The sequence below is a fragment of the Rhineura floridana genome, chromosome 10, assembly GCF_030035675.1.
Source record: "Rhineura floridana isolate rRhiFlo1 chromosome 10, rRhiFlo1.hap2, whole genome shotgun sequence".
In the NCBI taxonomy this organism is placed as follows: domain Eukaryota; kingdom Metazoa; phylum Chordata; class Lepidosauria; order Squamata; family Rhineuridae; genus Rhineura; species Rhineura floridana.
In genome coordinates this window covers 19,869,074-19,895,679 of record NC_084489.1, presented here as the reverse complement: position 1 = coordinate 19,895,679, position 26,606 = coordinate 19,869,074, and the positions used below count along the sequence as shown (strand labels likewise).

The 26,606-nt window shown below is 41.5% G+C and overlaps 1 protein-coding gene across 8 annotated transcripts in view; it reads right to left on the bottom strand.

Moving 5' to 3' along the window:
• ULK4 (unc-51 like kinase 4) overlaps window positions 1-26,606 on the bottom strand; it is a 447,010-nt gene that overhangs the window by 187,963 nt on the left and 232,441 nt on the right. For all 8 annotated transcript variants that reach the window (XM_061587596.1, XM_061587594.1, XM_061587592.1 and 5 more), the window contains exon 32: window positions 9,216-9,321. In XM_061587596.1, coding sequence (XP_061443580.1) covers window positions 9,216-9,321 — 106 coding nt within the window. The remainder of the gene's footprint in view (window positions 1-9,215; window positions 9,322-26,606) is intronic.

Sequence of the window (26,606 nt, the reverse complement as noted above, 5' to 3'; positions counted from 1 at the left end):
CATCCAAATCCAAGGCTTCAGGCTCAGACAAATGGCCTGGAACTCTAGTCCATCATCCCCTGATTGAAATGAGCACCCCAACTGAAAAGATCGGCATCTGTGGTCAGGATTAGTCTCTTTAGCTCCTTCATGCTCCCTTTCTTCATAAATTGGTGAAGAATCAGCCACCTCTATAGCTCCCTCTACACTGAGTCTGGACTGGTCATTAAACTCTCATCTTCACTGGAATGGAATCTTGAAATGCAAACAGAAGTGCTGAAGGGACCGAGAATCAAACTATAACCACCAGCTCAGGTCATGGCCTGACATCATTGTAGCTCATAGCTAGGCCCAGGACATGAGACCCACAGAAGTCAGTGATGTCACCTGAGACACCAGCATGTATGCTGTGATCAGAGGAGAAAGAACTTGCCTAATGGACACCGATAAATTTAGCTAACACTCTTGAATGTTTTGACATCAGTTAATTGTCTGTGAAAGAAGCTTCTCCAGCTGGATGAACTTCGCAGACCTCTGCACTGGCAGAAACTTGCTATGCCATGAAAACCTGAGTAGCGTCAGTCATTCCCACACTTAAATTGTTTAAAAGGATAACTGGCTCTTAGAAGGCTTAGGGTCTTCCCTTCCTCTTAATCAAGTAATTTTAGAAAGAAGCATCTTGTTTCTATTAAAAACACCTTCTAAACTTTCCAAAGAGACAGTCTGAAGCCAGATTCTGACTTAACATCAGGAAAAACTTCCTCAGAGAGGTAGTACAACAATGGAACTAATTACATAGGGAAGTGGTGGGCTCTCAAACACTGGAGGCATTCAAGAGGCAGCTGGACAGCCACCCGTCGAGTATGCTTTAAGTTGGATTCCTGCATTCAGCAAGGGGTTGGCCTCAATGGCCTTAAATGCCCCTTCCAACTCTACTATTCTGTGATTCCATGATCTGTCAAATAAATAAAGAAATGTATCTACTATTTAAAGTATACACTTCATTTAATACTCAACTGCCAAGATGTAGGAAGAAAAAAATAGACTAGGTTCTGCTTGTATCTACCGTCAGGTGCAAGCCATAGTCAAGTTACACATAATGTACAGAAAACTAAGCTCTACTGAAGGTGCATATTCCAGGGGTTCCTTAAGCCAATGAATTGAAACCATGATAAAAAAAGAGGAAACGATGCCTTTTTAGCTAAGACTGAAGCCTGATGAAACTTGAAAAAAAGACAAGCCCATCTTTCAGTTTCATCCACCAGGGTAACTCAGACCTATCCTCTAGGGCAGTTGTCTTCAGCCTTTTGAGACCCAAGACCCACCTTGAGCCTAAACATGCATTTGGGGACACACTTAATTTTTTTACCATCCATTTGCATGGCAGTAATTCTGCTGCTGTGACTCACCTTAGGGCAGGCTAAGGCCCAATAATGGGTCTTAACCCACCCATTGAATACCATTGCTCTAGGGCAGCCTTTCCCAACCAGTGTGACTCCAGGTGTTGTTGGACCACAACTCCCATCAGCCTCAGCCAGCATTGCCAATGGTCAGGAAAGATGGGAATTGTGGTCCAACAACATCTGGAGGCACACTGGTTGGGAAAGCCTGCTCTAGGGGAACCATTCAGAGTTCTTATGGACTCATGAGGTAATTCAATTATTTATTTATTTTAAACTGCAGTTATTCGGAAGAGCTAACTGCTCTTGTAAATGCTTCTACATATATGTATTACAGGGCCTTCCTCTAGAACAAAACCTTTTGAATCCTCATGAAAAAAACTCCTGAGGGAATTCATGTTTATTTATTTATTTGACTGTGGCCCTCTAGAGGAGCCAATAGGATCTTCCGCTGTTACTGTTGGAAATGCTCCCCTGAACTTCAGGTCTTGGGGAAACAGAATCAGCTCTCTAAAGAAAAATGTTTTGATCCTGATATTCTAGCACCTTCAGGAAATAAGAGTAGAAAACTCCTCAGCTAGAGGACTACTCCCTTGTCTCTGCCCAGGTTGCTCATATCCCTGTATGTTCTGAAAAGAAAAGTGTCTTAACATTCTCCACAGAAACAATCATGGAACTCACACAGATAACATCAAAGTTGACAAGGTTTGAGGGAAACGTCTTGTATCCCCTCAACAGATAGGGAACACACTGGATGTCCAGATAAACACAATCTGACATACGACAGGACCCTTCTGCAGTGATTAAACTACACAAATCCATAGCCCTACTCCTAGCATCTGAGGGCTGGAAAACAAGGAGGAAGAAGATACCTTACCACCTGCAGTGAGATCTGATCTTATGATTCACTCCTGCGTAATTAATACAAACTCTTACAATCTTGATTAATACCCTTTGCTCCAGCTGACAAAAAGGGACCTAACATCAGCCATCAAGGCAGGAACAAAGTAAAACTAGACCAACTTAAACTTATTGAAAGGGCCCACACAGCCTTCCAAACGTTGAAGGCTTGTGCAAAAAGCACTGTAGGTGGTTTGGCAGAATCAGAAGAGAAAAAAAAACATTAGCACCTGAAGGGGTGAGAGCACAGGCTGCTCCTCAATTAGCTGCAAAAACTGCCTGGTCTTTGCCAATGAGACAGGGAAAATTCAGGTGTAAAAAGCCTGCCTTTGAGAAAAAGCAGAATTCAACTCCTTTCAAAACTCATAGCAAAAGCAGTGTTAGACTTCTTACTTACTGGCTAGTTCCACACAAAATGGAGAAGTAGTCCTGGAGAAGCTTAAAGGAGGACATCCCACAAAACTGCTGCTTGAAGGAAATCTGTGAAATTCAAGTAGCTTCTTGCCTTTATGTTGCCTGAGCATAGAAGATCTCCTCTGTCAAACTTGGACAAATTAGAAGAGAGAGGTCCCTTAATCTCCTGGAAATTTATAACCTCTAACCCAGGATTAGGAAACTCCCCTTCTACAGGGAACCTGGCTCATAAGAAAGGGCAAGGTTCCCCACCCCTCCATGCTGAAGATGGGATGAGCTGGACACCACAAAGGCACTGTGCCTGGATGCAGAACCAGAACTGAAAAATGGCGGGAGTAGCCCAGCAGAGTATTCTCAGACTTGGCTTGCAGATAGGCAATGTGACTCTCAACTCCCCCCAATGTGAAACACAGCAATCCCACTTGAGTTTAACTAGGTGAGATTCACTGGCTACAAATGCTGCAGCTTAGAAATTGTCTCACAGTAGTGAGGGGGAGGACAGGTGATCCTGTTGAGTTTAATTGGTGCAGGACTCACTGAATAACTGAGCTAAGGGCAGAAAACACCTGAAGACATGAGCTAAGGATCACACATGGGCCAATCCAAAATGGTGCTCCCACTTAGCTAGATTATTGGTGGGATCCATCAAAAGCTCCATGCCTCTAAAAGGTGATCTCCACAGCTGAACTGAGAGGGAAAATGTCTGGAAAAACAGTCCTTTTAGTTCCAGCTATATGAATCTCCTTTTTCACCCCAACCCCTCTAGGGAAAGAGGAAAGGAAAAATAAAGCCACAAAGACAGTAGAGAGACAGCAAACACATGAACTATGAGGGGAAACATTTAATTAAAATGGGAGAAGCACAAACAAGAGAGGATGATAGGTGAAGGAAAAAATTCCTAGGAGACCTAGTAGGACCCAACCTAATCCAACCTTAGGCAGCATAGGTCTGGAGAACATGACGGCTTCTCCTCCTGGACACGGGCAGAAGACTGACAGGGACCCTGCCTAATCTGCTCAGATGGAGGTATCATTCCATCTGTTAGGAATGTTCTCCAGCATCATCTGGTATACTGTGATATCTAGAGCAGGGGCAGGCAGAAAGGGGATTGGGATCCACTCTGAGAGAACTGTAACTGATCAGCAAGAATTTGACATAATATTTTAACAAAAGCAATGAGAAAAAGGGTTTTCCCTCCAAGAAAATTAAACTGTTGAAACAAAGGGCTTGTCCATATTTGAGCTGAAACTGACTTTGAATTCATGTTTTCTCTATTTGAATTTGATATCATTAGCCTACATGCATGCACATTTGCAGTTGAAGACCAATCTGCTTATTCCCATCCATACCAGTAAGTGTTCCTTTTTGTCATTGTCCTCACCTTCTGATTTGTGGATTTGAATGTGTTAATTTTACACAAACAGAACACGTGTGCAGGAATCAGCTAGCAGTACACACATTTTTTTAAAAAACTGTCTGCTTAGGAACTGCACAATAGCACACATTTGGGAATTCCCAGTTCAATACAAGCTTGCATGCATGCACTTTACTTTATGTTCAGTCCTAAAACAACAGGCATTTCCCATTCCAAAACAGGAAGATATTTGTGGGACAAATCAGTACACTAATATATGGTGCAATTATTTGAAAATAATGAAGCAAGGAGATCTTGAGAAATTATTGTTTTTCAGTTTTCCTGTGTTGCACAAATTTGATTTTTTTTATAAAACAACATGACTGTGAAGCTTGACAGAAACAGACGCTACCACTTCCAGAACTGGCATTACGAGGGATGTAGGGGGCATGGAAAGGGGAATAGCAAAAATGGATGCTTGATCCACTCCCAGGGAAAAAAAACAAGGCAATGTGTCGGCCAAACTGGAGCAGAGGACACTCTGTTGACAGGGATTATCCTCCCTCTGGGTGTGAGCATTCTAATCTTCCTCCTCTTTAGGGGAAGGAGGCATCCCTCTCACCAGACTGACCCTGTCTGCAGGTGAGACAGGACATGGGTTTGGCCTGCTCTGCAGTCTTTTCCTGTAGTTTTAGGAATTGCTTTCTGCCATGAGTCCTCCTTTCCTGTTTGCCAGGAGTTTTTACTCCCATCTCCTTGGTGTGCCTGTGTCCTCTCCATTTTTCCTTCCTTTGATTTTAAGGGGTTGAGAAGGGAGAGGGTGTGGGTGCTGGGCAGATTTTTCTCTCCTTTTTTCCTTTTCCTGCTGCAACTTGGACCCTTTTCAGGGCAAGGGAGGGTTGTGCTGGGTCTTGGAGAGCTCCCTGGCTTCCATCCTGTGGCTTCCTCACTGTCCCATTCAGGGCAGGATCCACAAGGCTGAGACACAGGTGCAATTAAATCTTGTTTTATTAAAGTAATGGATGCATCAAAAGCAGTGCGCTTCATAAGAATCTCTACGCTAGCTCACTAGAATTCCCTAACTACACTCTAGACATGCTCTGCAACGTGTGAAGAAAGTTGACTCAGCAGCTTAAACCGGACACTGGCAGTCTTAAGTAGGGAAAGTCTTTGATCGTAAACTCTGACTCCTGCAAATCTGACCTCTGTCCTGTCTGTTTCTCATGGCATCGCAAGCGGGGTTACGGGGGGCATGCCTCCAGTGGCTCATCCGAAAGAACCGGCTCCTTAGCAACAGGCTGTAGGTAAGGAGTGGAGATGCACTTGGAGGCTCCCTCGAGCCACTCAGTGAAGAGGGAGTTAACGCACACTGAGAGGCAACCTCCGACGGCTCCTCTGATCTGTCTGGGGGTGGCGCGCTCTCTTCTTCGGATATTGCTCCATCCGTGGGAATTGACCCGAATTCAACCTCACACTCGCTCCCAAGGTCTTGTTGAGACGCCACCACTCCTGCGTCTTCCGCGCCTCCTGGCAGCTGGGGAGTCTGAAGGTCATGTCTTCTCCCAAGCCCTCGTGGGAGAGCAGAGGCTCAACACTCACTCTAGCTCTTACTGAGATTTTGGCGGGAATGCCATTTTGGATTTCATCTTTTTGGCAGGAATGCCATTTTGTTTTGTTGGCCTGATCTGTCTTCTTTGGAAGGAGGTTTTCATATTAGCCCATCTTTTCTACTATCCACATCCCCTTCCTTGGGAGACATTTTTTTGAAAGAGTCTCTGGTGCTGTTTCCAGCGGGTCTTTGCAGTCCCTTGGGAGGCAGGCTTGTGGCATGCAGTTACCCTAAGGGGGTGGATCTTGTTGGGCCCATTCTCTCCCTTCCTTCAGGGAGCTTGGAGTCAGTTCCTGTTAAGAGGCAGGTCTGCCTGCGGGCTCTGGGGGAGAAGCTGGTTTCTGTTGGGCTGCTTCATGTCAAGAGGCTAAGAGGCAGGAGCACCTTATCCCTGCTCTGTGAAGTGGGTGCCCCACTGAGGTAGACTGGCTTTCTCATTCCCAAGGCCCGTATCCTTCATCTGTCCAGTAACTCCTGACTTTCATTTGCCCCATCTCCTGTATGGGTCATTTGAGGGATTCTTACTCCAGATTCTGCTTTTAAATATTTTGGCTGTCTCTTACTTTCCCCCCTGTTCCTAGAAGAGGTTGTTTGGGGGCACCTTATCCCTGATTTGCTCTTACTCTCTTTGTTGGTCCTTTCACACTTATTGGGGTTAGTGTAGGAGCAATGGAATCTTTTGGTTTTACTGCTCAAGGCGGCCTTCCTTCTCTTCGTCTAGGTCTTCCTTTTCTTTTCATTCTCGTCCCCTTAGGAAGATACCCAGTGCCCCACAGGTCCAGCCCGGGCAGGAGTGGATAGCTGGTGTCTCTTCTGGGGCGGAAGTTGGACTCTGGCCCATGGGAAGAGGTTCCCTCAGGGTCAGAGTTTTCTCAAAGGGAGGGAGAGGGGACAAAAGGGCTCCTTCTGATGAGGAGCTTGAATTGCCAGCAGAGACTTTTTCCCTTTGATGTGTTTTTGCCACTCCTTGCAATGGCATGTAGGGTGTTGCAGCTTTTAGAAGAGGAGGAAGAGTGTTGCAAGGGGTCGTCACCACATGGGGATGTAGCAGAGGAAGCCCACCCTTGGATGGTACTGCTCTGTTTCATCCCTGCCAACAGAGCGGACTCTACTCCACAGTCTGGCAAAAGTGGAAATTTTACTTACTGTGAATTGCTGTTTGCAGACTGGAGTGGAGGACAGTTGGCCCGTGTCTCACTTCCTCTGCTTAGTGGGAGCTGTTCTGTACAGTTGGTCACTGGGTTGGAGTGGATTGTGACTGGGCCTCTTGTGAGCTTCTGGTTTGGGGACTTGGTCATTTGCAGTTGTGATTATGGGGTTTTCTTCCCTGTGTGTATGGTGTGTGTGTGTGTGTGTTGGGGTTGAGGAGTCATCTCACTCAGTCAGTTGATCTGGTGAGAGGGATGGCTCCTCCCCCAGAGAGCAGGTAGAAGATTAGAATAGACCCTACCTGTCACTTCCAGAGAGAGGATCATCCCTGTCAACAGAGTGTCCTCCACTCCAGTCTACAAACAGCAATTCACAGAAAGTAAAATTTCCACTTTTTCAAAACTTAGCAGATTATCCCTGTTTCTTATTTTTAAGTGCATCTCTACCCACACACCCCAGCCACCATTTTACTTTTGACTCTGACTGATGGTTGTTGGAATTTTGGTAAAAAGTACAATAGATCACACAAACCGGAAGTCTACCCCTCCAAGCTATTTTTTTTTTTTTTTACGTTTTGTTGTCGACAGCATACTGAATTCTGCCATTAAGGAGAAATCACCATTGCTGGAGCCTTGGCAGCCATTCTGAGATTATTATTATACAGCCAACGTGCATTTTTCACATTTGACAATGTTAAATTGAAAATACCCCACATGCCATTCTGATGCTTCCCATAAGCTCATTTCAAAACAAAACCTTACAAAACGTATAGTCCTAAACTCAGAAACGCTTGCTTAACAACCCTCTCAATTTTCATTGTGATACACAAAACAGTCAGACAGAATAGAGAGTTCAAAGTCTAAAAAGAGAGGGGGGGGGCAACCCAGACCCCTTTTGGACGTTTTTCTGTCAGAGTTCTCATAATCTGTTGAAACTGATTAAAAATCACCCATGTTCACAGAGTACCTGTAATCCTATTACTGACCTTGCCCCATACTCTGACCTTCATCTTCTGCAGTTTAAAAGTTTAAAAAATGCCTGGCTGATTTTTAATCAATTTAATAAATTTTGCATTGAACTGAATGACAGTAAGAACCAACTGTCAGTGTTCTAAAAGCCAGACTCACAGCTGTTTGGCTTGGCTAATCAGGGGGACACACCCACACCAGACTTTGATTTCACTTGACACAGTCATGGCTTCCCCCAAAGAATCCTGGGAAGTGTAATTTATAAAGGGTGCTGAGAGTTGTTAGGAGACTCCTATTCCCCTGACAGAGCTCCAGTGGCCAGAGTGGTTCAACAGTCAGCCCCTCTTCTTGGGATTGTAGCTCTGTGAGGGGAACAGGGTGTCTCCTAGCAACTCTCAGAACCCTTCACTAACTACCACTTCCCAGGATTCTTTGAGAGAAGTCATGACTGAGCAAAGTGAAATAAAGGTCTGGTGTGGATGTGGCCAGGGACAGCTTTGGTTTAAATTTGGGTGGGAGGCTACATGTGCCTGCTGTAGAATAAAAAGATGGGGGAAACGGTGAAAAGCAATGATACTGTTTACAATGTTTTCCTTTTGGAAATGAAAGGGGCTTCCCCTCTGCCCAGTACCCACCCACCCAATCTCCTCCCCTCCCCTTCCTCCTCCTCCCCTCCCACGGGTCAGTGTTGGACTACAACCTTGGAGACCAGGGTTCGAATCCCCACACAGCCATGAAACTCACTGAGTGAACTTGGGCCAGTCACTGCCTCTCAGCCTCAGAGGAAGGCAATGGTAAAACCACCTCTGAATACCGTTTACCATGAAAACCCTATTCATAGGGTCGCCATAAGTTGGGATCAACTTGAAGGCAGTCCATTTCCACTTTCAAACATGATTGCACAGAAATAAATCCCATTGAACTCAAAAAGTATGCAAATGATCAAACCCACCCTCCCTTCTCCTCCCTCCTATCCCCTCCCTCTTGCCCCTTCCCTCCCCCTTCCTTTGCCCCTCCCCATCCCAATCCCCTTCCAATCCCCTCTTGCCCCTCCCAATCCCCTCCTTCCCCTTCCAGTTCCTCCTCCCTGTGGTCAGTTTTACCAAATTCTTCCAAGCTACACAGGAAGTGGATTGAATTGTGAAAGACCAACCCAAATTATGTTTGCATTTTGACAAATGTGTAGGGCAGTACAATTTCTCAGAGAAGAGGTCAGGTCTCCTGCTCCCCTGGTGCATTCACTATAGCTGCCCAATTTCCCTGCTTTTTAAAGTTTGATAGAAATATCTGTGAGCTATAGGTACGTTCTTATAGGTTTTTTGCCTATTAGTGAATTCCTTCTAACACACTTTGAAATGGCCTGTGAACTGTTACTGTATAAACATGCTACCAAATATTTATTTACAATAGATGTACAATGAAACAGTCTTAGAAATACATACCTTGTTCATAAAGCAGTGCCATGTTTGTTTTTCTACAGGAAACCAGATTATTTAAGACTGCCACTGCACTCTGCATTGTATTTCCCAGAAGTGTATCTTGGTGGTCCTGTAATAAAAACATTTGTATAGGAATTGTCCTTCCCAGTGTACAATAGATTAAGTCACTTTGAAAGTGGAGCCACTGAATGGTCTAGGCTCTAGGAACATCTGATGCTGGAGAACACCTGAAGCTAATCAGGTATTGACTTGATTAGTCCTCCCAATGGGAATTATTTTTTCTTCTAGATATACAACAGATTAACTTTGATCATTTTGAAGCTTTTTACTGCACATATTGCAATACAAAGAGCATCAATCAAATACATTTTCAGTGCTCAAGTATATTCACAGATCTGAATGTCTGGCTACTATTTCTAATAAATTAAATCAATGAAATGTATAGATTTAATCAAATAAGGTATTTTTCATCTGCATCCATAAAATTAAACAGCTGTGCTTAGAGCATTTAATTTCTAGCTGTGTGTAACAACTATCAAAATACATAGCAATAACCCAAGATATTTTTGTGGCTAAGGAAGAAAATCCAAATGATGCCAATGTGATTACAAAATATAATAAAGTAACTAAATAAACTGACACTTTACTTCATTTTAATGGTAATCCAAAATCTATTGTCTGAGGTAGGGTTCCTAACTTTGCCTTGCAGTATGTACAATCCTGAAAAATTATTAGATATTTTATGTTATTTTCTTTTGAAGAAGCAAGTGCTTTGTGCTTGGATACCAAGGCCTGGCAATCTACAGTTCAAGTTGTCTCAGGGAAAAAAGGGGTGGGGATTGCAGTCAAGATAGGCAAAAGCATATATACACTTCACAGCTCTTCCTGAATCCTTCCAGGGAGCTATCTTTATCCAGCTGTTCAAAGTCCACTCCACAATGATTTCCTTAGCACCTCTCTGAGAGGAGAGGCTCTTGATGGTTCTCTGACAGTTTCCCCACCTTTTAGGTTCAAGCGTATGTCCCACACTCAGTCTTGCCTAGTTTCCTAACACAATATTACCTATTAAAACTAAAAATAGTCCACCTGAAGTTTAGAATTTAACAAATTTTACTGATACTTCAAAGCATACTAGTCACAAGATCACAACAATGATTACGACAATTTATTGATATAGTACCATCAACATGCACGACACTTTATAAAGACAGGCCTTTGTTACTCACAGTTAGCACATTTCTATCGAGCTGAAAACTCTGGGCAAAGGGACTAAACATTCATCATCAAGACATGGCCAAAGGAAGACTATACCTATTTGGGTAAAGACTCCCACTTAACATCCTTTTGGCTCCACTTGCATTTCACATGTCAGTATATAGGGAAACATGAATCTGATTATTTCGGCTTCTCTCAGTTTCTCACTTTTTCAGTGTTAAGTTCAGTTCTCCACATTTTCACATCAGTTTGTGAACTTTTTGAAAAATTTAATCTCATGAAAATGTATCAGTGAATTTCTCTGAATACATGCTTGTATGCAATTTCCCCTAATATAATGCATTTTAAAAGGTCATTTTTATCTCTATATGCATTTTTATGCATACTTTGTCCTAGCATAGTGGTTCCCAAACTTTTTTCTCCATGGATTATTTGAAAATTGCTTGTGGCTTTGGTGGAACATTTAATTATTTTTCTGTCTGTTGTAGCAATTGCAATGTGCTGTATTAGATGCTGTATGATTTTTAACTGTATTTTTGCAGACATGCTGTGGGCCACTAGAATGAAGCTCAGACCAGAGTTTGGGAACTCCTACCTGGTATAATGTATTTTTGTACCTATTACTTGGCTGGAGAACTGCATTGTAAAACTTGGAGAAGTGCATATTTTTGGAAAGTGTGAATTGGGTAGATTTGCCTTTAAATGCAAACTGAATCTAATTTCTCCCCATCCCTGAATTGATGCTGCACCAAAATGACCACCCGGCTGTCAGGTCTTTTCTGTGGAATTTCACCTGGCAGCCAAAGAGAAGAAGCACCAGAGGCTGGAATTTTCCTTTTACTAGAACAAACCTGGGAATTATACTCTTCTTACAACCAGAGCTGGTTTCTCTACCATGCTGGAAGAGAACTAGCCTTATAGAAAGGAGCCTGGGAATACATTACCTGCAAGAAGAACAAGAGGAACTCGACTCAGAGGAAGAATTAGCCTTGCAAATCCTCTTCAGCTTATGCTTTGACCTTTCCCTAGTTCTATGCTTCCTTTTGGTCTTTTGCCCCCATGCCACCTGTACGAGGAGAGGGATATAGACCTGCTGAGGGAACTTCCGCTCTGGCTGAGGGCCAAAAAATCTTGCACCTTCTGTCCTATGAAATCCTGAATCCCTTATGTCAATAAAGAAGTTCTTCATTCAGAAAATGGCTCTGTTCTCAGACGCCTGGGTAAGGAGCTAGCCTGTGTGAAAAAAATGTTTTCCCCAAGTTTTTCTAACTAATTGGCTGTGAGCTCATCCTTTGCACCTGTGTTATCTCTGGTACAAGCTGCCCTTAAAAGCCATTATGGTGCCTTGATATGTGGATTAAATGCCTCTGTGGGGAGCTAGCATGTACACACCGAAATCTGGAAGTTTCCAGTCAATTGCCCCTATGATTGGTCAACAAGATCTGCCTGCTGATGCTAGGCCTTTTTTTATAAAAGTGATTTGGGTTCTTTGTTCCCTGCCCCACATCTTGATTTCTGTCTTGGATGCTGACGCCTATGAAGATCCTTTTGCTGCTTGTTGGTTCAGTTGGTCAAATGATCTAAAGTGGTTTGTATTAGAGTAGGCAAGTTAGCGTCATTATTTTATTGTTCTTGTTCTATAATTTCCCCTAAATGCACTGCATTATTTCTTAATATCTTTATATTTTCACTAGTATATGGGTTATTTTATTCTGATATATTTTAAAACAATTATTAATAAATCTTATAATTTGGTGCATTTTTATTGGTTGAGAGGTTAGTCTGAAATCCCGTCCTGGCTATTTAGCTAATTGCTACTGAGTAACTTTTGAGGCTTTGAAGCTCAAGGGACAGAGAGTCTGATATTTCACTCTTGTTCCAATAAATCTTAAAGGACGTCCAGTATATAGCTTTGGGATACTCCTGGCCCAAGCTGGAGTGGACTTCAGGAGTGGTGGCAGTAATTCTAACTTGTAGGGTTGGTTTTATCCTGGTTGTTTGGCACCAGGTACACCAACAAGGACACTGGCTGGGAATCGAAGACCCTTGTTGCTTGACACCTTCTGAGAAGCATGACAGGGCCCCTCTCCCAAGAGATCAGGCACTGAACAAGCAGAGACTGCTTGACTCACCCCTTCAGGTGATTATGCCCATCATAGAGGCCTTTCTCATACACTTGTGAACTTGGGCCCAACTCTCTCTCAATCCCTTGCTAAGGCCTCAGAAGCACTGATGGGATGAGTGTGTGTGTTCATCACTGCGAGTATAAGCACACACTAGGAAAATCTGGCATGGTGCTGACTGACTGCCCTGTTGGTGAGGAGAGGCAAAAACCAAGTTCTGTGAGAAATGGGTGCTTTGATCTCTCTGGCCTCCAACATGTTGGTCCAGCTCTTTACTCAGACCCACATTGAGTGGAGGTTTTCCCATGCTGCAGCAGCGTCCTTACAGGCCTGAGTCTCCAACACACCTAAAAACGTTGAGAAACTAGCCCTCCCCCCCCCCGCCAAGGGGAAGAAATATCTTCTCTAAAGTGGAAAACCCTTCCCTGTCTTACTGAAAGGGCACTGGAAGGGGTGAGGGTGAGAATGGGAGCTAACCCTCAAGAAAAAAATTAAAAGGAAACCAAAACCCAGGGTTAGGCTCTAAGGGACTTACCCAGACTGATCTTTAGGCTCTTTAGACAAAGCCAGTCTTGGGAGTGATGGGTGGCTCCTACTACAGAAGGAAACAAGTTTCCATGGCTCTGCCTGTAGGTTCTAGTAGGAGGCAGCATCCTGAAGGTGTTCAGTGCCCTCTGGGAGCTTCTGGTGAATGTGCAGTTGCTTAATTTAACATGTATTTAGGTTCAGTTTCAGCAAGGGTTTCTGCTAAGGCATTTTCTCAATTATTCTCAGCAGATGAAGCAACTGCTCCATGCCTTGTTTTATGAATATATGATATACGGACTGTAGGTTATTTCTTACAACACAGCAGACTTTGACAGTTATAAATGAGTAAGAATAGATTATTATGACAACTCAATTGCGGTAAAAAAAATTAAATAAGGATGTAAGGATAATGATAAGATGGAGATACTGTTGATAGGAGGTTCATTTTACTTGGGAGGTGGTAGTCAACCTATTCAGAAAGGGATTGCATTCTTTCTAAAGGATCAGGTTTATAGCTAGGGGGTGCTATTACATCTTGCCTCATCCTCAGAGACCCAACTGACATCCATGGCACAAAGCACCTTTAACCTATTTAGGCTGGTGCAACAGCTGTGGCCTTTCCTAGAGAAAGAGAGAGGCTGGCCACAGGCTCTGATAACATGCCATTTAGACAACTGTAACAAGTTACATGTGCGCCTGCTCAAAACCACAGATAGTTCAAAATACAGCAGCTAGATTGCTGGCTAAGGCCAGACACATGAAACTCATCCCACCAGTGCTTAAATATGCACACAGGCTCCCAGTCCATTTCTGTCCTGCCCAAACCCGCTGAAGTCAGACATGAACACGGAGGTGTGCTTCTCTTTAGTAGTTTTAATAGAAAGTTTCAGTTTAGAACACTTCATGAATCAGTTTACAGGTTACACAGGATTCAGTATCACTACTAGGAATAACAAGGCATGAGTACATTGCACTAAGACGTCGCAGCAACTAGACATGCCTCCTTACAGACCTTAAGTACGGATGGGCAGGCACCCTACTTGTGTGGACTGAGTATCACGGTGGAGAGTGCACACGCAGACAAACATTCCTCTTCAGAGGGACAGTGAGAGCTTGTTGAGATTACTGGTGCCATAGCCTATGGGTCCAAGGTGAGGGCAGCTGGACCACCTCAGCAAGGTCCTCTCCAACAGGAGGAGGGGGGCTGTGTGGTGGTGACAACGGAGCAGGCGAAGGAAGGAGGTGAAACGTAGGTGGAGAAGCATCTTCCTGACTGGGTTGGGTTTCTTTGCTGGTTAACAGGATCTATAGGGGCAGAGCTGTCACTAGCTACAGGGCATAAACTCTCAAGACTCCAGCGTGCCTGCAGACACATCACTGGTGCATTCTGCCCAGTCAAAGTCGGACTCCTCCTCATTCTTGCCACCCTATGCCCTTTCTGTGGGCCTCATGACAATTCCTCTGGGCTGCCCTACTTCAGCAGTGCGGGGGCAATGTAAAGAGACAGGACCTTTTCAACTGTGACACCCTAACTTTGAGAACGCCATTGAGGCTTGCCTGGCACGAGTTTGGTGACATTTCAGTGGCATATGAAGTCCTTTTTATTCACCCAGGCTCTTTAGATTGCTTGATTATATTTTTAGCTTTTATTTCTTTATTGCTGCTGCTTTGATGTCTTTAACTGCACTTTATACTAATTTGTATATATGTTTTTACTTATTTTTGAAGCCTGGCTTGAAGTAGCAGGTATACACATTTAAAATAAAATAAAGACAAATAATAGCAAACTTCAGACCGTTTTTGAAAGCTAACCCTCATGACTGTCAAATAAAGGTATATGCTACTTGAAAAGTATTCCAAGATGGGCCCAAAATGGCAGTGATCCCATTTTCTGAAAGCAAGGAGGAAAGAGTCTGAAGAGCAAGCCCACTGAGCCTTGCCCTTACACTGAATAAGTGATGAGTCCTAACTTGTCTCTCTTCTCCACTTTATAAAAAGGGAAAGGAGTGCTCTGTGGGTGTACTGCTTCAAGCCGCAAAAGAGACATGGAGGTAGTTAGTGAGTAATCTGTATATCTATCAGCTGTGCACTTTGATACTCTTCTGTCCATTACCAACTAGAAATGTGGACATGTTCAAATCAGAATGATTCATGACTGCTAAGTATTCTAACTCTAAATACTATTCTTAAGGCATTTTTGGAATTAAAGCTCAATAAATTTGAAGGCAAAAGCATGCAGACACATAAAGCTAACTACTATAGGAAACCATGTCCTATGTCAAATACAAATGGCAAAGTGAGCAGAAAGTTAATTAGCATAAAAGTAACAGATGTCGATGCATCCAATACTTTCAATTTAGTGTAATAAATATATCAGTCTGTGTCCAATGCACCATATATCAGTGCCATGTGCATCTGATGGCGCTATATAAATAAATGATAATATTTGATGAAAAATGGTAATAAAATTCAACTTTATAATAGTATAATACAGAAAAATCTGTGCCATATTATAATTCTTTCACAAGGTTAACATTTAATGGAACCACATTTCTCTTAGCAGAAATCAATCATTGATTATACAGTGAAATAATAATGAATAATGAAATGTCTAATGAAATGTTGCACAGATGTTGCAAATATTAAGATAATATTGACAACCGATCTTAAAGTAGATATTGCATAGTACTCCATCAATGCCTGTGTAGGTATGGGGATATGTTTGGAACAATATGCCAAGGACAGAAGTACAGTTTTATTCCACCACTGCGCACTGACGCATATTTGTGGATACGTAGCCAGGGCTGGAGTGATGAAAACAACCTTGAGCAGAAGAAAAGGTCTGGGGACAATGGCAATGGGGATACCGCATAAAATTTGAGATGGCACAGTACTGTGAAAGGACTACCACATCAGTTTCTGCATGTCTGAATTGGCTCATGAAGCCATAGGTATATCTTATATGTATTGTACATATTGAGTTGCTTGTGGCTGTTACATTGGATTCTAAGTCTTGTGTAGAAAGTATTTAAGTTCCACACAATCCATCAATGAGAAAAGCTGATCTAATTTGTGTGTATGACACCACAGACTGTGGATATTTAATGAACAGTGCTCTTGACAGCTTTAATAAAACATAACATTTGCCAGCAGAGATAATTAGAACTGAAGCAGCAAAATTCTAGTGTTTGGCAACACAGATGAAACAACTTCATTAAAATGTACAGCTTCAGCAAATGAAAGGCAAGAAAGCACTGGACCCTGAAGAATCAGCCTTCTTAAACTAATTGCTTCAGTGCTTAAATAGGGCAGCTATGAAATACCAAGGGCATAACAAGGAAAGAAAATAAATAAATAAACTGGATTTCAGAAAAGAACCTACCAAAACTAATGCTTTTTAGGGCACAAATATTTTAATTTACATTTTAAACAGTGCAGAATGATGGAAGAAATAATTTCTGAGTGTTTTAAGTATCCAGGGATAAATAGGATTTTGCAGAAATCTAGCTAGGTAGTCAATGTTAGTGAATCAGATCATAACATTTGTTAGTACTTTAAGTTTTGAAACAATTTAACCTCCTGAGAAAATACAGTCATATTTATCCTTCTTTGACAGATCAAAAAATGCTGTAAGGGTTAATTTCAGATGTAACTGAATCACTGAGCGCCATGACATTTCACACAGTAATTTTATTCAACTTAATGAAATTACACTGGTTAAATTGCAATTACTAGAGGTATCTGTCTCTCTGAAATTCTACATGACCTTTGTTGGTAAACAAGATAATTATTGCAAAAAAACAAACACCCTCATACTGTCTTCTTCAGATACAGTGATCTAGAAGAGATTAGAAGAAAAATACAGTTACATCTTGGATATGAAAAGGCTGCTTAGTGTGAAAAGTAATAAAGCAAGCTTCAATGTCTATACTGTCTATGGGAGTAAAAAGTAGCCAATGCATGCAATACTAAATTTGGTAGAAATTATTCCTACCAATACCCAGCAAGCCAAAATCACAGTCTAAAGTTAATGGCTACTCTGTATATACATTTACTTTGTATTATTTATTTTATATCATCTAATAATTATATCATTTAAAAATTAGTTTTGTGTATACTATATTTTAATGAAAATTTATTTTATTTATTTATTCATTTAATTAATTTATCCGGCAGGGCGGGATAAATTGTAAAATGAATCTACATTTGGTGTGACCAAAGGCCAAAAACAGCATTCCCATTCTCCCTTATTTGAGGCAGAAACTGTTAATATGGATAGACGAAAACAACATTCTGGGATGGGAACAAGCAGGATTTAGGAGAGGTAGATCTGTTTTGGACTACTGCCTACTTTTATACCATCTAGCAGGTAAATACAGAAACCAAATAGGGTGTGGCCTGTACGTAGCTTTTGTTGACCTAAAGTCCGCTTTTGATTCAATCCCAAGAGACAAACTGTGGTCCAAATTGGCAAATACTTCAATTGATAAAAGATTGTTGTTTTTAATCCGCAATTTGCATCTGAACACCTCCTTGCATGTCAGATGTGGACGCGATGGGGGCTTGACAAACTTGATTCCCATATCAAACGGAGTCAGGCAGGGCTGTGTCCTGGCTCCTGTACTTTTCAATCTCTTTTTGAACGATTTGGGAATAAGATGTCACTCTTCAAATTTTCATTCCCCAAAAGTAAGCGACCAGAGATGTCCTATTCTGCTATATGCAGATGATGCGGCCCTCCTATCCTACACTAAAGTTGGCCTCAAGCGCCTACTTCGAACTTTTATGGCGTATTGTAAGGAGAACCAGCTAACCATAAATTTCTCCAAAACAAAAATTTTGGCCTTTTCAAAGCGTCCTATTACTTCTGACTGGTTAATAAACGGACAACAAATTGCCCAAGTCACGTCCTACAAATACCTGGGTATTATGTTTAACTCCTCCCTTTCTTGGAAGTCCCATATCCGTGCGGCTGTTCTTACAGCTCGTTCTACAGTTAAATGCCTATTACGATATTTCTACACTAAAGGGGGCCACTTTATCCCTGCAGCATTACAGGTTTTCAACGCTAAGATTATCCCTCAATTATTATATGGTGCCCCTCTTTGGATTTCTGATTATAATACCACGATAGAATCAGTACTTTCATCTTTCTTACGTCGGATTTTTGCGTTTCCCAGCTGTGTCCCAAACGCCACCCTCAGACTAGAAGCTGGCTTGACCTCAACAGAGTGCCAAGCATGGCTTATTGCCTTTAACTACTGGCTCAAACTGTCTTATGTTTGCCCCTCTGGCTACCTAGCACTCGTATGGAATGATTCATACTCCTCCCCTTGGATGAAATCTTTTCATACCAAACTTTCCAGGCTAGGCTTTTCCCTAGAATATTTATCCACTCAAGACATCGTATTGGCCAGAGGCACCATACGTTCCCGACTACGGGACATTGACTACCAAAACTCTATTTGTGCAGCAGATAAAGTTTGTTCCCCATTGTATCACAATCTGAACTTTGATTCACTGAATCATGCCCAATATCTAGACTTCCTATCCGTTCCTAATTTTCGGCAAGCATTTGCTAAGGCCAGGTTCAACTGCCTATATTCAGCTTTGTTGGAAGGCAGATTTCAGGGAATTGCCTATGATAAACGTATTTGCCCTTGTGATTCGGGTTGTATAGAAACCCTTTCACATGTACTTTTTGACTGCCCATTATATCTGTCACATCGTCGTCAATATCTACTTCCAATCATTCAAAAGTTCCCTAACAAATCTTCTGAGTGCCTTTTACGTTCCTGCTTGGCGGGTTCAGATAGATCTATCATGATCTCAGTAGCCAAATTTGTATATGCCGCTCAAGTTCAGCGTTCTAAACTTTTATTATGACAGTTTTATTTTATTTTAAATTGGTTTTATTATTTTCATCAATCTATATTACCCTTTGTGTACCTTGTATTTTTATTGTGTACCTCGTATCCTGTATTTCTGTTTGGGTCAATGACCGTAAATAAACATACAATACAATACAATACAATTTCATGGCCCTGATGCCATTCTTTTTCGGCACTAAGAAAAAAGATGGAATAAACGCCATATCTCCTAGAATCATAGAGTTGGAAGGGGCCTTGTAGGCCATCGAGTCCAACTCCCTGCTCACAGCAGGAAATCCACAGCTAGAGCATCTCCCGTAGATAGCTGTCCAGCCTCTGCTTGAAGACATCCAGAGAAGGGGATCCCACCACCTCCCTAGGCAGTCGGTTCCATTGCCGAACTGCCCTTACTTTCAAGAAGTTCCTTCTAATGTCCAATCTGAATCTACGCTCCTGCAACTTAAAACCATTAGACCTAGTCCTACCCTCTGGGGCAGCAGAGAACAAATCTGTACCCTCCTCTATGTGACAGCCCTTCAGGTACTTAAAGAGTGCAATCATGTCACCCCTCAGCCTTCTCTTCACCAGACTGAACATGTCAAGTTCCTTCAACCTTTCCTCATAAGACTTGTTCTCCATACCAGCTATCATCCTCGTCGCCCTCTTCTGAACCCGCTCTAACTTGTCTACATCTTTCTTAAAATGAGGTGCCCAGAACTGATTTGGGCACCTCCTCTATGGTCCGAATGGTTATCAAGTGTTTTATAGCCTGTAGATAGTTCTTGTGCTTGCTGGGATCTCGAGAGTGAGGGTTAGGAACAAAGAGATCATGTGGATTGTGTGCAAACTCTATAGAATACCCGTGGGCGACTGTCTGCAATACATACCTGTCTGAGATCACCTCCCTCCACAGGTGGGAGAACTGCAAAAGATGAGCCCCACAGGTCCCATTGGGAAACTCAGTGAGTCATGCCGAAAGCACGTTCTTGGGGGCTTTGCAGAATGTTGAGGGAAAAGTGGACACCCTCTTCTGGAGCAGGGGTGACCACCTCCCCTTCCATGTTGGCCACAAAGCAACCTGTAAGATGAATATCCCCTACGACAGGAAAATTGCCTATAGGGATAAAAAAACTGAGTCTGACAACCGTTGTGTCAGCTTTGGAGGGGTGATAGCTGGGGCACAAACTAATTAGCCAGCAGTTAGCTGGGTCGTAAATCTGCCAAGGTTAGGCAGATAACAGGAACAGGACGACGGAAGGTCAGAGGAGAGTTTCCAAGCAATGTACCAAGAGCAGTCAGGGAAATCTGAGTCCAGTGAGGCAAGAGTTCAGTCCAAGGGTCTGGGTTCTGGAAGCTGTGTCTCACACGGAGGTCATGACCGAAGTTGTAGTCAGCAGCCTGCCGCAGTCACGAACTGCCTTTTAACCCCCACTCCCTAAAACAGGTGCAGGTAATCAGCCTCCCTGGGTGAACAGATGAGTTTGCTGGGTTCCCAGAAGGTGCGTAAAAACCTGCCACCACACTGGCCAGTCTGAGGAGAAAAAACGGCCGCAGCTGCCAGAGGGTGTTCAGGCTGCTAAACGCAAAATGGCACTCCCGCCTTTTTCTGTGGGGACTAATAGCAATCCCAAAATGTTGTTCCTGCCTTTTTCTGTGGGGACTAATAACAGTCTGCTCAGCAGTAAACAGACCAACTGAAGGAAAAAACGTTCCAAACACTACCTAGAAGCGGCTGGAACCACCAGAGCAAGTGCTCTCTGTAAACCAGAGCCTGATCTTTTTACCCCCCTTGCGAGGGTTGAAATAACTTTGTGCACCAGCAAACTTAAAGCTTGACAGGCCAGCCACCCCTCTAGCACAGGGCAGACTCTGGTGAGCGGCGCATCAGGCAGATGCTGCTGCCTCAGGGAAAAAATACTTGGTGGTTCCGCAGCTGTGAAAACTGCCCAGACAAACAGTAAAATTGAGCAAAAAAACTCAGCAACTGATCACTTCTCCCTTCACTACACTCTATTAGGTAATATAAAGAACATAAAAATGAAAAGAGAGAAACACACAAATAGAGAGACGTACCAAGGAAAAAGCGAAGAGGAAAACAAACTCTTGAAAAGGGGAATGGCAAAGGATAATTTAGGAGGACCCTACTGTCCACGACCACAGGCAGGGTCGAAACTGGAGAGCAGGATGACTCCTCCCCCTGGAAGAGGAGGCAAAGGATTCTGGACCTTGCCTGTCAGTCCAGTGGGAAGTGTCATCCCTTCAAGAGGATGTCCTCCACTGCCAACAGGTAAACTACTCACAGATCTAATTAAAAAGATTACTTTAAGGCAGTGTTTGCAGCTTCAACTTTTTTTAAGTATGAAAAGTAGAATTAAGAACACTTGAAACGAAAAAAATACATATAGCTAAACTGCCACTATTAAGGAAGTTTGAGACAATGGTCCCCTTTAAACTTGAATTTCTGTTACTATTAGCATGAGCCGCCACATAGTTTCTAGTCAAGTGTGAGAAATATACTATTTTGTAGTCACAATGAGAGAGAAATATGCATTTGTATTTCAGTTTGCATCGTTCCTGTTTTTCTTATTTTACCATTGTTTTTCTAACCTCTGGTATTCTTAAGTCAATCTGCAATACATTGCTGTGCAAACTTGAAAGCAAGGAAGTTTAGATTTTCAGCAACTCTAGATTACAGGAGTATTTACAGTTGACTTCTTCCCAGAACCAGATTTTTTATTTTAGATTTACAAGATTCATTAATAGAATAAACTTAATTTTCCATAACATACTAATAATTGAAAATACAGTCAGTAAATAGAAGAAAAAATTATACAGATTCGTGTGCATTTAAAAGGAGAGAAGAAAAAACCATATTTTTAATAAATATATATTTACCTTTTTCATATTATTTTTCTTTCCCTTTTATAATAATGTATATCAAGAATATGGATAAATATTATCTTGGAGCTTGTTCCAAAATATATTTAAAAAAAAAAACACTGCTCTACAAATCTTTTTACTTGTCTGTTTTTTCTCTTCTAAGGAATGTTAATTTTATCGTTAATATTGTCTCCCAGATCTTATTAGACCAATCTAAGATTAACAGAGCTTCTTTTTTCCATACCTTGGCTATTGTCATTTTTGTTACTGTCAGCAGATTTACAATAATTTCTAAATTGAATTCTGGAACTATACCAACTATACCCTGGATATATTTCGCCAAGCCTTAAAAACTTGGCTCTTTGGACAGGCCTTTGGGATCTCCAGGATGGGCTAAAATTGTTTAAAATTGTCTATTGATTGCCCTACATTGTTTTATACTGCTGCTATTTAAAATGGTTATTGTTGACTGCATTGTATTTTATGCTGTATTTATATTGTATTTTATTGTATTTTAACGTGTACGTCGCCTAGAGTGGCTTCGGCCAGATAGGCGACACAAAAATTAAATTTATTATTATTATTATTATTATTATTATTATTATTATACCACCTAAAAAATTGAACAATAGTGCTTTGGGATTATTTGGTAAAGAGTATCCAGTCATATCTAGAATGTTACACACATTAGTCCAACATACTTGTATCACAGGACAGCTCCAAAATAGATGTAGACAATCTGCTCAATTGTTATCAAATCTCCAACATTGACTTTGTGCTACAGGATATTTTTTTGATTGCCTGTATGGGGTCAAATACCATTGGTATTGGACTTTATCGAAATTTTCCTTTAAATTAGTTGATATTAATTGAAAAGGTACGTTTGACCAAATCCATGCCCATTCTGTCAGGTTTATTTCTTGTTGAATATCTTTCTCCTATTTCTCTATAAATGCTTCTTTCTTATTGCTAAATCTATAGAATATTTTTTTCTGATTAGACCTTTGTTTTTACCTCAGCTTAGAAAATTTTCAAACTCAGTCTCTTTCCTCAATGGCCCGTATTTCCTAAAATAAACATATTAACACCTCCCTTACTTGAAAATGCTGATATAAATGTGGTCTCTGATCGCCTGTTAAATCGACAATTTTTGCATGTGATTTAATTTGGTGCTCTGAGACAATGTCTTTTATACAATCTACATTTGCTTGATACCACTTTTTAAAATCTCCTAGCTTTCTATTAACATGTTATAAATTCATTATGAAATAATAATTTATGCGGTGATAATCCTGGACGTATGTATTTTATGTCTAAATTTATATCAAATTTAAAATCCAACATAAATAGATGGAATATTCATAGTAATTTTAATCCATTTTTTCTTTAAACCATAACATTTCCTCTGATTGTCTTTTTAATATATGATTTTCTGATTGGATGACAGAATCAATGTCATACCAATATTTAATATCTGCTAACTTCATAGCATTATAATAGTTTTCTAAATGTGGAACTCCCATTCCACCTTGTTCAATTTTTTAATATTTTTGCTTCTACTTGAGAGGGTTTATTTCCCCAAATATCCAGAATAAACCTGTGCCCAATTTGAAAAAATGTACAATAGGATCTGTAACAGGATATTCATTAAAAAATATATTAATCTTGCTAATATTTTAATCTTTACTACAGATATTCATCCCATCCAAGGCACTGTTCTCCAACATTGGGATGCTGACCAGTTCTTGATATACTTTTAATGGAGAATTTTTATATATCCACACATAGATATTAGAAGGCATATGTTTATGAAATATAAGAAAATCACAAGGAACCAAGCTAAAATCCATAGGCCTTAAAATCAGGCCTGTGGATATGGCCTTGATAGCAGGCAATGGTCAAATTCACCTCACCTTGAACTCCTACTTTTGCCAACATAGGTCTGTGTGTGACTGACTTTAATTAATGAGTGTATTGTTCTAAAGCAAATAAGCATATAATCTATGATTGATTTTTAAACTGTTTGATCCTGGGAAACTAATTTTTAGTGAAGGAATAGATGGCAATCAAATATATCTTATTCTTGTTCTGTAGAGCAATGCCTCTAACTAGCGGAAAAACTTTGTAACATTATCAAGGTAGGAATGAAATAAACGTTGACCTTTAGCACACATTTTAAGATGTCCCGGTGTATTTGTAAGTGGGTTTTCATGGTAAAAAGGTATTCTGAAGTAGTTTGCCTTTTACAGTAGGGCCCCACTTTTCCACGCGCCCACTTTTCATCGTTCCGCTAATACGGCAGCTAAAATTAGAGTAAGGCCCCACTCATACGGCACTTGTTCCACTTTTACAGCGTTTTTTGGGCGTCGGGCATCATTTTGACGGAGTTCTGCTTTTCGGCAGGTTTCGCTTTTAGGCGGGGGTCTGGAACATAACCCGCCATATGAGTGGGGCCCTACTGTATAATCCTCTGAGACTGAGACTGAGATAGTGGCTGACCAGAATCATCCAGTGCCTTTTCTTAACTGTGTGATCTTCAGTCATAGTTCAGCATTATAATTATAACCCTTCCCTATAGCTATGTAGTTTCTTTAAGTATGAATGGGATTTCTGAGAAAATATAAATAAGAACCTCTATAGCAAACTGATAGAACTGTGGTGCTCATGAACTTCCAGTCACCCTAAGCTGAGCGAGCCAAACCCAGCCTGGTATTGTTAAGGAACATGTTGTAATATCAAAAAATGGCAGTTCCCAACTAGGGATGGATTAAATTTCTGGTCTATATCAAATTCATACATGTTCATTCATAGATAGGAGGCAGCAGCTGGTTCCGGTAAGATCTTTATTCTTCCTGCTCCAAACAACAGCATTTAAACCCTCCAATTATCATTCCTTAATAGAGGGATTTATAAATAACAACTAGTTCACTTGGAACTTGGAGTATGTGCAATCATAGGGAGTCCGTTTAAAGTTATTTGCTAACGAAGATAAATATAAGATATACATAACACGCTGATTCTCAAGCAGCCCCCGCAGATAAAATGGCTGATAAAGTGAATTAACACGAAACTGGCCGGCATAAAGACAGCTTGAAAAAGGACTTTTATGGTCTCTAATAAAACTTCAAACGTAATTTTACACCCTGGACTGGGCAATAAGCCTCAAGACTTGTAGATTAGGCTTAATTAATAGCCCTTTGAAGCATCCATGATGATATATACAAGGAAAAAATGCAAAGAGCTAGGAATTTCCGTAGGGCAAGAGAAATCCATGGCTCCACTGCAAACTAAGATTACCCGATTTTTTCCAATAAAACCAGATGTTTCTCACTTAGACTCTGTCCTTGAGCCCCTGAGTGAAGTTAAAGCCAATTCTCAATCGCCAATCCGGCATGAATGGTCGTTAGATAGACCACTGCAAATCAACCCACATAAAGATAATTTACAAGCCAGATGTCTAGCCGAAGAGTTACAGGATGCAGGATTTAATTGCCCCCTGACACCACGGGAGGGTGAACTTCCTTCAGCAATGGTGACTATAGACTCTGTCGCAGAACTCCAGGAATCAAGCACCTCATGTCCTGAACATCAGTCCATAAATAACGTTCCAATCTATCTGAACGCTGAGAAACTTAACCTCCCATCCTTGGGTTGGGGTATGGCAGTAACGGAAGAACTGGGCTTAATCAAAGCCTACATTACAGAAACGAATAGCTTATTAACTACTCTAATTAGCTACATAGGACCACAGCTCTTAGAGAAATCTACCTTAGACAACGCCGATAACACCAACAAAATCCGAGTTTCTCCATCTCCGGCACCTAAACTGAAAGACAAGATCTCTAAGAAAATAAAGCGGACCGCTCGGAGAGGAAACAAACCAGGAAAACCAGGAAAAAAAAACCCAAAGAACTGTAAAAACATCAAACCTACAAGAATTAAGAAAATGAACTTCAAACCCTTGTTTAAATTACTAGAGGCGTCACCCAAAGTCCATCAATCTCCGCCACTCAGAGCAAAAAAAACATCCAAAAAACCAACTCCTTTGAGTTCAAATATATTATGCTCACCTCCAGAAAGTGACAAAATACTAATAGGGAACCCCTCAGGGATTCCGCCAAAGGACAGTTATACTCAGAGTCCTTACATCCCGAGTAACATACCCTTCGTCCCCAACCGCCTTAAGCAAGTTACGAAATGGAACTTACAGTTATCAAGAGACAAGCTGGTGGTCACTTTCCTACTGAAGTCACAGAAATATTGGTTATCATCCTCGCTAAGACAACTCTTTCACAGCTGCCTTGATCCTTACTTCACAAACATCAATAGCAAGAACTATATCAGGCTTGTGTCCCACCTGTATTCAGAGGTCCCCGAGAAACGGGCTATTTTCACAATACAATCACCACATACGACTGATCGCATATACAGAATCAAAGACACTTTACTATCTCAAGGCATTATGGTGCAAAGGTATTTCATCAACAAAGCCCCTCCACAACCGCTTTTCAAGTCTGCCCTCCCTTGGAGGAGGGACATGGAGTCTCAAGCTCCTATAATCAAGCCTAACATTCAGGAAAGGTCACCCTTTTTGGCCCCCCATACTAATCGACCACAGCGAGTGGCAAGGACAATAATAGAGGATAAACTACTGGGGGAGGCGGACTTTATGCCTGAAGAACTCCTCCTCGTAGAATCTTACGATTGCCTGCCGAAGCAAGACCAGGAAGAAATCATTGATAGATAAGTTCTATTGCTCCAAAGACTATCAAACAGAA